At 38.6% G+C, this 13,204-nt stretch overlaps 1 protein-coding gene across 1 annotated transcript; it reads right to left on the reverse strand.

Moving 5' to 3' along the window:
- Window positions 1–5,572: 5,572 nt before the first annotated feature.
- LOC138894381 (uncharacterized) lies at window positions 5,573–6,835 on the reverse strand. The gene is made up of 2 exons (XM_070179077.1): window positions 6,359–6,835; window positions 5,573–5,839 (listed from the first exon to the last, which is right to left on the reverse strand). The coding sequence occupies exons 1-2, from the start codon at window positions 6,833–6,835 to the stop codon at window positions 5,573–5,575; spliced, it is 744 nt and encodes a 247-aa protein (XP_070035178.1).
- Between the last annotated feature and the right edge of the window lie 6,369 nt (window positions 6,836–13,204).

Here is a 13,204-nt window from a genome sequence, read left to right on the forward strand (position 1 = left end):
TCTACACCAAAACCTTTAGAGAACAATGAATAATGTGGAACAATATCATCTTTTATAGGAATAACTCGCTTATTCTTTTCCTACATGGATTCGTGCAATTAAGTTGAATTCTATGGGAGAAGATTAAATAAGGAAAAAATATTGTTGTCAAAAAAGAAAAAGGCTACCAAAAAAAGTTGGCGGTGAGCAAGCTTAATTCTATGGGAGAAGATTAAATATGGAAAAATATTGTTGTAAAAAAAGGAAAAGGCTACAAAAAAAAAAAGTTGAGCTATGTAGAAACCAAATCGGCCATATATCCAACAAAAAGTAGGCCATATATTGTCCAACAAAAAGTAGGGTAGAAGAAGTATGCCGCAAATAAAAAGAATTTGACCCAAAGTCAGTTATATAGCATTAGTGTATGCGTTGTTTAAATGGAAAGAAAAATCAGCCTCAAGTAATTTACAATTATATTCTTAAATTATACGAATAATTAAGGTCATAAAAGTCGTTCAATATTTCAAAATTATTTTAGTCGTTCAACATTTAAACTACATTTTCCCTGAACTTCTGCTAAACTACATTCCTTTTGAAGTCCATATATTTTCCCTGAACTTCTGCTAAACTACATTCCTTTAGAAGTCACTCTTTTGTGCATGCTATATATATACACACAACATCGCTTACGTGTCTTTAGTTGTTCATGCCATGCTAATGCTATCCAAGTTTGCGTGATTATTCATTCACAAGTTTAAGTCCTTATTTAGAATGGCTTCATCTTTTTTAAACGTCATCCTAACTGCAACGATTATAGGCTATATATTTAGATCTCCAAAAGTGACATTCGGTGTAATTATTGTTGGAGCCGATGATGTACAGATCTGTTAATCAGATATGTATACTTAACAAATATGGGCCAGTCGGAGTTTGGGCCTAACTTGGGTCCTCAATGCATTTTACATTGGGCCTAATTGTCCACAACCCACTTCCGGATATGTTATTCACATAGTGCATAGCACATGTGAATGTGTATTTTAATTATTTGCTCAATCCATGTACAACTTTATACATTGTAAGAATGAGAAGAATAATTTGAAGATTTTCTTCCTTGTATTTTCAGTATTTCTTTTGCAGTACAAGCCTTGGATTATATACAAGTATGAATGAATCTAGTGCTACATTCTACATTACCAAGTGGTAATGTCTTATTGGTTAGTACAAAGTTGTACCTAAAATAAATACATGGATTGAGCAAATAATTAAATTACATGTATAAAGTTATACATGGATAGAACAAATAATTAAAATAAACATTCACATGTGCTATGCACTATGTGAATAACATATCCAGAATTGGGCTGTGGGCAATTAGGCCCAATGCAAAATGCATTAAGGACCCAAGTTAGGCCCAAACTCCGACTGGCCCAAATTTGTTAAGTATACAAATTTGATTAACAGATCTGTACATCATCGGCTCCAACACCCCCCCCCCCAAGTTGGAGGGGGTAGAAAACACACCCAACTTGCCCAAAAGATCACGATGAAGAGGTCGTGCGAGTGGTTTTGTGAAGAGATCTGCCATTTGGGCAGAAGATCGAACAAAAGACAACGAAATCAGCCCAGCTAGGTATTGTTCGCGCACAAAAGGATAGTTGATTTCAACATGCTTCGTCCATTCGTGAAAAACGAGGTTTTTTGCTATATGAATCGTTGCTTAGCTGTCGGAGTGAAAAGCGACTGGAAGAGAAATGGGAATCGACAGATCCTCAAAAAGACGGACCAACCATGTAAGCTCTGCAACCACGCACCGCATGGATGATCGACTTGAGGTTAGGGTACCATCAGTTGAAGATTCAGGATTCAGATGTTGTGATGACTGCTTTTCGGAATAGATACGGTCATATGAGTTTCTGGTGATGTCATTCGGTTTAACTTACGCCCCGACATCGTTTATGGATCTGATGAATAGGGTATTCAGGCCATATATTGATTCGTTTGTCATTGTCTTTATTGATGACATTTTGATCTACTCGCACAGTAAGAAGGAACATGAGAAACATACGAGAGTAGTGCTTCAGACATTACCGGAACAAAAGCTATATGCTATGTTCTCTAAATGTGAGTTTTGGCTAGAGTATGTAGAATTTTTGGGGCATATTGTATCGGGTGATGGTATTAAGGTTGATCCCAAAATGATTGAGGCAGTTCAGAATTGGCATCATCCCATTTCGGCGACTGTGATCAGGAGTTTTCTGGGTTTAACAGGCTATTATCATCGATTCGTGGAAAGTTTTTCCTCTATTGTAGTGCCTTTGACCAAATTAACCCAGAAAGATGCTCCGTTCCGATGGTCCGATGATTGTGAGGCAAGATTTCAGAAGCTCAAGATAGCATTGACTATAACACCAGTGTTAGTGTTACCTTCTGATTCGGGGATGCATACAGTGTATTGTGATGCTTCACGTGTTGGTTTGGGTTGTGTATTAATGCAGGAAGGGCGAGTTATTGCATACGCTTGACGTCAGCTGAAGCCCTACGAGAAGAATTATCCGGTATATAATTTGGAATTAGCTGCAATTGGTCACGCTCTTAAGATTTGGAACCATTATCTTTATGGGGTGTCTTGTGAAGTTTACACTAATCATCGTAGTTTGCAGCATTTGTTCAAACAGTGGGACCTAAATTTGAGGCAGTGCAGATGGCTTGAGTTACTAAAAGATTATGATATTACTATCCTATATCATCCGGTCAAAAAAAATGTGGTTGTAGTCGCCTTGAGTAGAAAGGCGAAGAGTATGGGTAGTTTGGCTTTTATTTCAGCAGAGGAGATGCCATTAGCTTTAAATATTCAATCCTTGGCTAACCGACTTGTGAGGTTGGACATTTCATTGCCCAACCGAGTTCTTGCGTGAGTTGTAGCTCAGTCTTCACTATTTGAGCAGGTCAAGGCTCGTTAGTATGATGATCCACACTTAATGGTTCTTAAAGAAACGGTACTACGAGGTGGTTCCAAGAAAGTTACTATTGATGCAGATGGTGTTCTGCAACTCCAGGATCGTCGATGTGTTCGTAATGTGGATGAACTGAGGAAAAAGATCCCGGAGGAGGGACACAATTCTCGGTATTCTATTCATCCAGGTGCTACGAATATGTATCATGACTTGAGGCAACATTATTGGTGGCAATGTAGATGTAAAAACCACTCACTGACTTCCTTGAGTCAGGACAGGTGGCCCAATCGAAGTCACGAAAAGCTAGAAGCTTGAATGAGGAGGAAGAAGACATAAAGAACCCAAGCCTAGGGTCTTTGAGCAGATATCGAAGCACACAAAATGTTGCATCCAGGTGTGGCTTTTGTGGGTCCTGCATGTACTGGCTGAGATGCTGGACAGTGAAGGATAAACCTGGTCGGGTGTGAGTAAGGTAGTTAAGTTTGCTAAGGAGATGGCGATACAAGGTGGGATCCTCGATTGGTTCCCATGTGTGAGTAGACAAATGAGTAGATGAGTCAAGTGGAGAAGAAACATGTGACAAATAGAGGAAATCAAATTCTTGGAGGAGGTCTAAAGTGAATTTGTGTTGAGAAAGGATGAGTCCATCTGTTTCTCGGATAACTTCCATGCCTGGAAAAAAATGAGTCCCCGAGATCTTTTATTTTGAATTCTTGATTGAGAAATTCTTTCAATGCATGTAATTCTGCATTGTCATTCGCTGTCAAGAGTATGTCATCCACATAGACTACCCTAAAGAAATGGAAGAATCTGATTTTTTAAAGAACAAGGAATAATCATTTAATGAGTGAGTGAATCCCTTAAAGTTCAAAGCAGTTGTAAGTTTAGCATACCACCGTCGAGATGCTTTTCATAGCCCATAAATCGATTTCTTTAACTTACAAACATGAGTACGTGAAGGAGGTACAACCCCAGGTGGAAATTTCATGTACACTTCTTCATTTAGATCTTCATGTAGGAAATCGTTATTCACATCGAGCTGGTATAGACCCCATCCTTTCTTTACTGCAGTAGCCAGTTTGCATCTAATTGTGGTCATCTTCACCACAGGTAAAAAAGTTTTATTGAAGTCTATCCCCTCTTTTTGTATGTCTCCTCTAATGACCAATCTTGCCTTTAGTCTTTCTATATTGCCATCTGAATGTTGTTTAACTTCATACACCCATTTGCATGGTAAAGCCTTCCTCCCATGTGGTAATTAAACCACTTCCCAAGTCTTATTAAGTTCAAGTGCCTCAATCTCTTTGTCCATTGCTTCTTGCCATCCTGGGTAATGTGTTGCATGTAAATAGTTGGTAGGTTCTTGTATATTGGACAATGTGTTTAGCATATGTTGATTAGTAGAGGATAGTTCGCTGAAAGATATACAAGTAGGTGTAACAGGTGTGAGAAAGCAAGAGTTCCTAACATTTGTGAGTTGTAGTGCATTACAGATATAATCCTTGAGATAAGATGGAGTAGTGTGTGGTCTGGTAGACTTCCTAATAAGACCATCCATTATAGGATCGGAATCTAAAGAAGGAAAGACTGGTGCAGATGTACGTGGATGACTAGATGATACTGGAGAATCTGGAGAGAACATAGAAGAAGAGATAGAGGGAATAGGTGTGATAAGATGAATTGAAGAAATGGGAGAAGAACATAAATCAATTGATGATTCAGTGGGCCTTTGGGAAGCTTTAGTGTCAGATCTGCTAGCAAAAGGTGAATTTTCAGGAGTTTGGTTACTTAGAGTAACTTTAGCAATGGGTAAAGAAATAGCAGAATAAGAATTAGACTTAATAGAAGCAAATGGAAAGAATTCTTCGTGAAATACAACATCTCTAGAAATGAAGGGTTTCAAATTCTTGAGGTTCAACACTTTGTAATCCTTTTTTCCCATGAGGATAGCCTAAGAACACACAAGGTGTATCCTTTGGTTCAAACTTAGTTCTATGATTTGAGAGAGTAGAAGCAAAACATAAACATCCAACGCATCTAAGGTTTGAGTAACTTGACTTGCTTGTAAAAAGAACTTCATATGGAGTCTTAATCTTTAAGACAGTTGTTGGAAATCTGTTGATCAAATAGGTTGCTGTAAGAAGGCAGTCACCCTAGTAAGATATAGGTAGGAGTGATTGGTATAACAAGGCTCTGGATGTCTCTAAAAGATGCTTGTGCTTTCTCTCCACAACTCCATTTTGTTGTGGTGTGTACACACAAGTGGTTTGATGAATAATACCTTGTGACTGAAAAAATTCTGATTGAATGTTTCCATTTCCCAATTCAAAAGTATTGTCTAACCTTATAGTCTTTATCTTAATGTTAAACTGCCTTTCTACCATAGCTAGAAAGGTTTTCAGAATAGTGAATGCATTGGATTTGGCGGTTAATAGGTAGGTCCATGTGCTCCTACTGAAATCATCAACAATTGTAAGAAAATACTTAAATCTATCATATGTAGCTTTATTGTATGGTCCCCATGTATCCATATGAATTAATTCAAACACTTTCTTGGTAGAAATAGAACTAGAAGGAAAATGAAGTTTGGACTACCTTGCCATAGGACAAATAACACATGGAGTGGAAAATTTGGAACACTAGGATATAGAAACTGATGAAACATTTTTCATACTGCTAAGGGGCATATGACCTAATCTGTAGTACCACAACTTTTCCTTTACAATTGAATCAGAAAAACTAAAACATGAATGTAATCCATGATTGGAAACATAATTCCTTCTTGGAATGAAAACTCTTCTAAACTTAGGTGAACTCTTAGAAACTACTGCTCTATGTCTGGATCTGAGAATGTAAAAGCCTCTTTTCTCTTTACCAATCTCCAGTGGGCTTTTCATTGAATGGCCCTGTAGAAGGAAACAAGAAAAGGGAGTGAATAAAATATATTGCTTGAGTTGTTTGCACAACTTGTGCACAGACAACAAATTATATTTAAAAGATGGAATATAAAGAAAATTTTGCAGTTACAGATTAGGCAAAATGGGCACAATTCCTGAATGAGTGACTTTAACTACGTAAGAGTTAGGGAGTTTGACCATGAGAGGTTTTGGCAAGGTTTTCAAATTTGTGAAAAATTCTTTGTTGAAAGACATATGTTATGTTGCTCCACTATCCAATATCCAAGAATCATTACTGATTTGATTTAAACATGTAATATCTTCAGAGAAATTGGTCATACAAGCACATATCACTTTTGCTGTAGTATCAGAGGTTCCTACGCTGTTTTGTTCCATTTTCATTTGCTGAAGAAGTTGCAGCAGCTCAACCATATTTTCCTTGGTGAGATTTTGAACTCCTGTAGTATTTTTTGCTCCCTGTTCACTATCCTCATTTGAGAGGAAAGCATTGTTTTCCTAGGTACCTACCTGAAACCTCTTCTGCCTTGTGAACTTGAAGTCAGCTGGAAACCCATGAATCATATAGCACTTGTCTATGCTATGTCCAGGCTTCTTGCAATAGGAATAAATTCTTGCATTTTTCTTAAATTCAAAACTTGTTTTCTGCATCATGTTTTCATTAAACTTCCTGAAGTTTTCTGATTGGTTTATAGCAATGAATGAGGCAGATTCCCATGGGTATACAGGGATAGCATGTATCTCCCTCTGTTTCTCATCTTGAATCACAAAGGAGTATACATGTCCAATGGAAGGCAAAGGTGATGACAATAAAATGTTGCTTCTTACCCCAATAAATATGCCATTCAGTCCCATTAGGAGATGCATTAGTCTCTCATCTTGATGTGCCTTCAAGCTCTTGACTTTTGCCCCACACTCACACTCACACTCACAAACACAAACAGAAAAAGTGTTGAGTGCATCTAGTTCATCCCATATGCTCTTCATTTTGGTGAAGTAAGTTGATATACTTGAATTTTCCTATACTACTGAAATTAATTCCTTTTGTAATTGGAACAACTTTGCTCCATTTGCCTGACCAAATTTATCTTCCAAGTCACTCCATAGATCCTTTGTACTCTATGAATAGAGAACACTCTCAGCTATCTCTTTGGACAAGGAGTTGAGTAGCCATAAAAGTACCATATCATTACATTTTGCCCAGGCTTGCTGGATTATAGAATCAGTTTTTGGGAAGATAAGAAAACCATCAATAAACCCCAACTTGTTCTTTGCAGACAATGCAATGACAACTACCTTTCTCCAACCTCCATATCTTTTTCCGTCAAAAGATGAGGATATAAGGTTCATCCCTGGATAGTGAAAAGGGTGAAAGTAGTAAGGGTGAGTAGAGTCAATCACTCCTGAAGCAATGGTAACTCTAGGTGCTGGAACATTGGTGGTGGGAGTACCAGAAGCTAGAGTCTCAGCCGATTGTGGTGAAGAACTCATAGCAAACAAGCTTAAGACAATTGCAATTGAGAAGCTTAAGAGAAGAAGAAAAGTGAAAGCTGGTTTGTGACTGAGAAAGCGAAAATGATAGCAGAATCAAACCTGCTCTGATACCATGTAAGAATGAGAAGAATAATTTGAAGATTTTCTTCCTTGTATTTTCAGTATTTCTTTTGCAATACAAGCCTTGGATTATATACAAGTATGAATGAATCTAGGGCTACATTTTACATTGCCAAGTAACAATATTCTATTAGTTAGTACAAAGTTGTACCTAAAACAAATACATGGATGGAGCAAATAATTAAATTACATGTATAAAGTTGTACATGGATAAAGCAAATAATTAAAATACACATTCACATGTGCTAAGCACTATGTGAATAACATATTCAGAAGTGGGCTGTGGACAATTAGGCCCAATGCAAAATGCATTGAGGACCCAAGTTAGGCCCAAACTCCGATTGACCCATATTTGTTAAGTATACAAATCTGATTAACAGATCTATACATCATCGGCTCCAACAATTATCTTTAGACAATTTTCTATTTAATTAGGCTCCTTTCCTTACTCATATTCTCTCCTTCATTACTTTACCTAAATTCCGTTCTAGCTAGTCCCTTTAAACTTCCTTCTTCGCTCACACTTTATATGGCCACCTATTCTGCAAACATTTTATGTCTCAATTAACTCTTATCTTCTCATAAAACAACCCTTAATCTCTTTGACGATCCTCTTATGATTTGGTCTTCTATTTATTTTTAATGCAACACTTAAATTCCACCTGTACTTCCTGCATTATCTCATCCTTGGTCGATCTTCAATTTTATATACATTGTTGAATCCTCTCGGCCCTTTCCTTGCATATTAGACACTGAAAAAAAAGAAGAAGAAGACACTCACTCGCCTATCTCAATGTCTCCTATTCAACATGTTCGTAGTGATGTTCATTTTGGTCGTCAAAAGGTTACTTCAATTGTTATTCTGGTTTAATACTTCCAATATATAAATTAACATTCGTTTAGAGACATTTAATATATTAGGTTACTGATTATTTATATTGATATCATATTTGAATTAAGTCAAATACTAAGCAATTATTTAAATATAAAACCGTTCTCTTAACAATTTCATCTAGAATTCACTTAAAAAGTCTTAATCTCTTTTTGAAGTCGTAAATTCAAAGAAAGCGAAGATAAAAGAAATTAAAGAAAGAGATGATGAGTTTATATACTGGTACGAACTGTATATTAATTCCAGCAAAAAGTGATTACAATAATCAAATTCTAGCTCTCAATCCTAATAGAATGGATAAAAAAAAGGAGAATTGGGGTAGGTATACAGATCTACAAAGCTAAACAGTAAAAACATACTCTCAGTAATTGCCTAATCCTATCCTCTAGTCTTCTTCTCATATATATATAGCGATTCGCTCTTCAGGTGTCTTCCTGATCTGTTGCTTTCTTGCCTCTAACGGAATTGGCAGGTTTGGAACCACACAAAGTGGTCCAGGTATTTTGGTGGATGCACTGTTGAAAATCAAAGATACCAGAAAGGCGGAGCTATATATATATATATATATATATATATATATATATATATATATATATTGATACATAAGATATGTGTATACGGTAGATATAAGGCATAACCGATTTCGGAGGCAGGGGAGTTGCCTCGAGGATAACCTCGTAATAGATCGGGCTCGAGCTCGAAGATTGAACGTCAAACCTGGAGACCGAAGTGTTCATTGAAATCGAGGCCATCAACGATCTAGATCAAGCATGACTGACTTCGAGTAAGGCGTAATAACAGAATGGCGAGATGTTAACAATCGGTCGAGTATCATGGCGAAAATTCCGGTACATATCAAATCAAGGCAGTTATTAGTGCCAATCATAGGGTCTGTTTCCGTTATTAGAATCGTACTATAATTAGGTTTCCTCTACTATATAAAAAGGAGTTCCAATCATTTGTAAGCCATAATGATTCACTGATAAAAAATATACATATACACTGCTTTTTTATTTTATCTTACTTACTGTTCATCATTGCTTGTTCCATCCTCTGCCGTTCTTATTAACTAACCTCGAGGCTATCTTGAATCAAGGTCGAGGCATTTTTTGTAGACCGATTCGATTTATTTTACTATCTAATTTATCTATTTAATTCGTTGTTTATCAATTGGTGCTGGTTTAACTCACATATCTTTAAAACCACAATATAAGTTTAATTGTTACTCAATTTTGAGGGTAAACAGTTTGGCGCCCACCGTAAGGATAAGGATAATAGTGATTGTTCAGTACTGATTCTGGTAAAATACACTATTCTACGCTTGTTCTTGTCAAGTATCTTTGCTTTCATGTTAAAACATGTCAAACTCACAAAACGCATCCACACACAGTGACAATGGCCTCGGATTCCATGGTGAAAACGAAAATGTGATTGCTTTAGGAGTCGAGGTGCCACAAGCTAATCTCGAAAATGTGATTGCTCCATAATGGCCTTAGTTCGCACGTTGCTCTAAACGCGGACCTAGGTGTAAATCTCGATGGGAGTGCACATAGAGAAGGCCGATCTAGTGGCCAAGGAACACAAGGTAGAAGAGACGAAAGAGTCAGTCTCCAAGTGATATTCGAGATACTTCAGGCTCGGCAAGCCGCTATTGCTCAATTACAAAATCAACATAAAGCTCCAAATAGGGTCGAGCCGGAAATTACTCGCCGTACTGAGCAAGTACGAGAAAGTTCGAATGGAATTGAAAATGTACAACTTTAATTACTACGGTAATGGAAATGCTCGAGGAGCTCACCAAAAGAATTGAATCGGGGAAGAAGAGAATCGAAGCCAACGATAAAAAAGTGGAGACATATAACTTTCGAGTTGACCAGATACCGGGGGCACCGCCAATCTTGAAAGGGATGGATTCAAAAAAGTTTGTACAAAAGCGTTTCCTCCAAGTGCGGCACCGAAGCCTATTCTGAAGAAGTTTCATATGCCAAACATACCCAAATATAATGGGACCACCGATCCCAATGAGCATGTTACTTCATATACATGCGCCATCAAGGGTAACGGTTTAGAAGATGATAAAATCAAATATGTGCTATTGAAAAAATTTGGAGAGACCCTTTCGAAGGGAGCAATCATTTGGTATCACAACCTGCCACCAAATTCCATCGACTTATTTGCCATGTTAGAAGATTCTTTTGTAAAGGCACACGCCAGGTCCATAAAGGTCGCAACAAGGAAATCAGACCTTTTCAAGGTAAGACAAAGGGATAATGAAATGTTGAGGGAGTTCGTATCCCGATTTCAAATGGAACGCATGGAATTGCCACCGGTCACAGATGATTGGGCCGTTCAAGCTTTCACCCAAGGGTTGAATGAGCGGAGTTAGATAGCATCACGACAGTTGAAATAAAATTTGATCGAGTATCCAGCTGTAACTTGGGCAGATGTGCACAATAGATATCAATCAAAGATCAGGGTCGAGGACGACCAATTAGGAACCACTTCCAGTTCAGTACATACAAACAAGTCAGCAGTTAAAACCCAGAGGGACGTCGATAGGGAGCCAAGATCTAACAGAGACAGATATCAACAATATACCACAGATCAAAGGAACAATGGTTCAGGACGCAATTCCGCTCGGAGCGATCGAAGAAGTGATTGAGGACAGAATTCTAGGGGACTTATGAGCAAAAGTGGTTTTGACAAGTATGCCGATCCCACAGAGGCACCTCGGTTATCGGAATATAACTTTAGCATCGATGTGTCGGGCATTGTATCGTCAATCGGAAGGATCAAAGATACTAGGTGGCCCAGACCCATACAAATCGATCCTTCCCAAAGAAACCCAAATTTGATGTACAAGTATCATGGCACGCATGATCACAAGACCGAGGATTGCAGGCAATTAAGGGAGGAGGTAGCCCGTGTATTTAATGAGGGCCATCTTCAAGAGTTCCTCAGCGTTCAAGCCAAGAATCATTTCAGGGAAAGGGACGCCAATAGGAAAAATGAACAGGAGGAACCCCATCATGTCATTCATATGATCATCGGTGGGGTTGACGTCACACATAGACCCATATTCAAACGCACTAAGGTATCAATCACTAGGGAAAAGCAAACCCGAGATTATGTGCCCGAAGGCACTTTATCATTCTACGATGATGAAACAGAAGGCATTTCTCAGTCCCACAACGACGCCGTGGTAATTTCTATCTTGTTAAATAAAGTTCAAGTTAAGCGTGTTTTAGTGGATCCAGGTAGCTCGGCGAATATCATCCGATTGAGGGTCGTGGAGCAGCTCGGCCTACAAAATCAAACCGTCCCCGCAGCTCGAGTCTTAAACAACTTCAATATGGCCAGTGAAATAACTAAAGGGATGATTATTCTATCGGTGAACGTGGCTGGAACCATTCAAGATACCAAGTTCCACGTAATCGAGGGTGACATGAGGTATAATACCCTACTCGGAAGGCCTTAGATCCATAATATGAGGGCAGTCCCTTCGACTCTCCACCAAATGATGAAATTCCCGACGTCGTCCAGTGTAAAAACAATATACAGAAAGGAGATGTTTGCGGCCGATGAGGTAACGCCGGTATCGATACTATCAAACACAGAAAGGTTGAGCATCAAAAGTAAACAGGTAGTCAAATAGCAATCACAACCACCAGCCTCGACTGAATCAGGGAAGCAGGAGATAGAAGAAGAAGATGAGGATTTTCTGACCCCTCAAACTTTTATTATTCCCGAAGATTCTGACTCCACCAAATCAATAGTCGAAGAGCTGGAACGGGTTATATTGATCGAGTACCTACCAGAGCAAAAGGTATACCTGGGAACGGTATTGACCCCTGAAATCAGGAAAAAAACTTATTCAATTTCTTATTGATAACATAGATTATTTTTCTTGGTCCCATTTAGACATGACAGGGATCCTACCGGAGATAACGATGCATCGGCTAAGCCTGGACGCTAGGTTCAAATCGGTGAAACAAAAGAGAAGACCCTAGTCCGCCGTAAAGCACACGTTCATAAAGGACAAGGTAACTAAACTTCTCAAAATAGGGTCCATTTGGGAGGTGAAATATCCCGAATGGTTAACCAACATAGTTGTAGTCCCTAAAAAGGGAACAAACTTAGAATGTGTGTAGATTGTAAGGATTTAAACAAGGAGTGCCCCAAAGATTCTTTTCCACTGCCTAACATCGATCGTATGATCGATGCCACAGCTGGCCACGAGATCCTTACTTTTCTTGATGTCTATTCCGGGTACAATCAAATCCAAATGAGCCCGGAGGACCGAGAGAAGACTTCATTTATCACCAAGCATGGAACATATTGTTATAATGTAATGCCCTTTGGGCTAAAAACTGCCGAAGCTACTTACCAACGCCTAGTAAATAAAATCTTCGAAGAACAAATAGGTAAATCAATGAAAGTTTATATTGATGACATGCTAGTTAAGTCCCTACGCGCAGAGGACCATTTGGCTCATTTGCAGGAAACGTTCGAGATTTTAAGGAAATACAACATGATGCTCAACCCCGAGAAATGTGCTTTCGGGGTCGATTCGGGCAAGTTCCTTGGCTTCATGGTATCGAATCGGGGGATCGAGATCAACCTCGATAAAATCAAAGCCATCGAAGACATCACCATTGTGAACAATGTAAAAGTCGTGCAGAGGCTGACTGGACGGATACCTGCCTTGGGCAGATTCATTTCGAGGTCATCAGATCGAAGTCATAGATTTTTCTCTCTGCTCACAAAGAAGAACGATTTCTCCTGGACCTCGGAATGGCAATAGGCATTAGAGGAATTGAAGCGGTACCTATCGAGCCCACCTCTTCTTA

The sequence above is a fragment of the Nicotiana tomentosiformis genome, chromosome 6, assembly GCF_000390325.3.
Source record: "Nicotiana tomentosiformis chromosome 6, ASM39032v3, whole genome shotgun sequence".
In the NCBI taxonomy this organism is placed as follows: domain Eukaryota; kingdom Viridiplantae; phylum Streptophyta; class Magnoliopsida; order Solanales; family Solanaceae; genus Nicotiana; species Nicotiana tomentosiformis.

What these genes read in the sequence shown, in the direction of transcription:
- LOC138894381 (XM_070179077.1), bottom strand. Translation starts at nt 6,835, where the DNA reads ATGAAGAGCATATGGGATGAACTAGATGCACTCAACACTTTTTCTGTT. An exon ending in CAAGGCAGAAGAGGTTTCAG is followed by an intron (nt 5,840 to 6,358) that starts GTAGGTACCTAG and finishes TTCCTTCTACAG; the next exon opens with GGCCATTCAATGAAAAGCCC.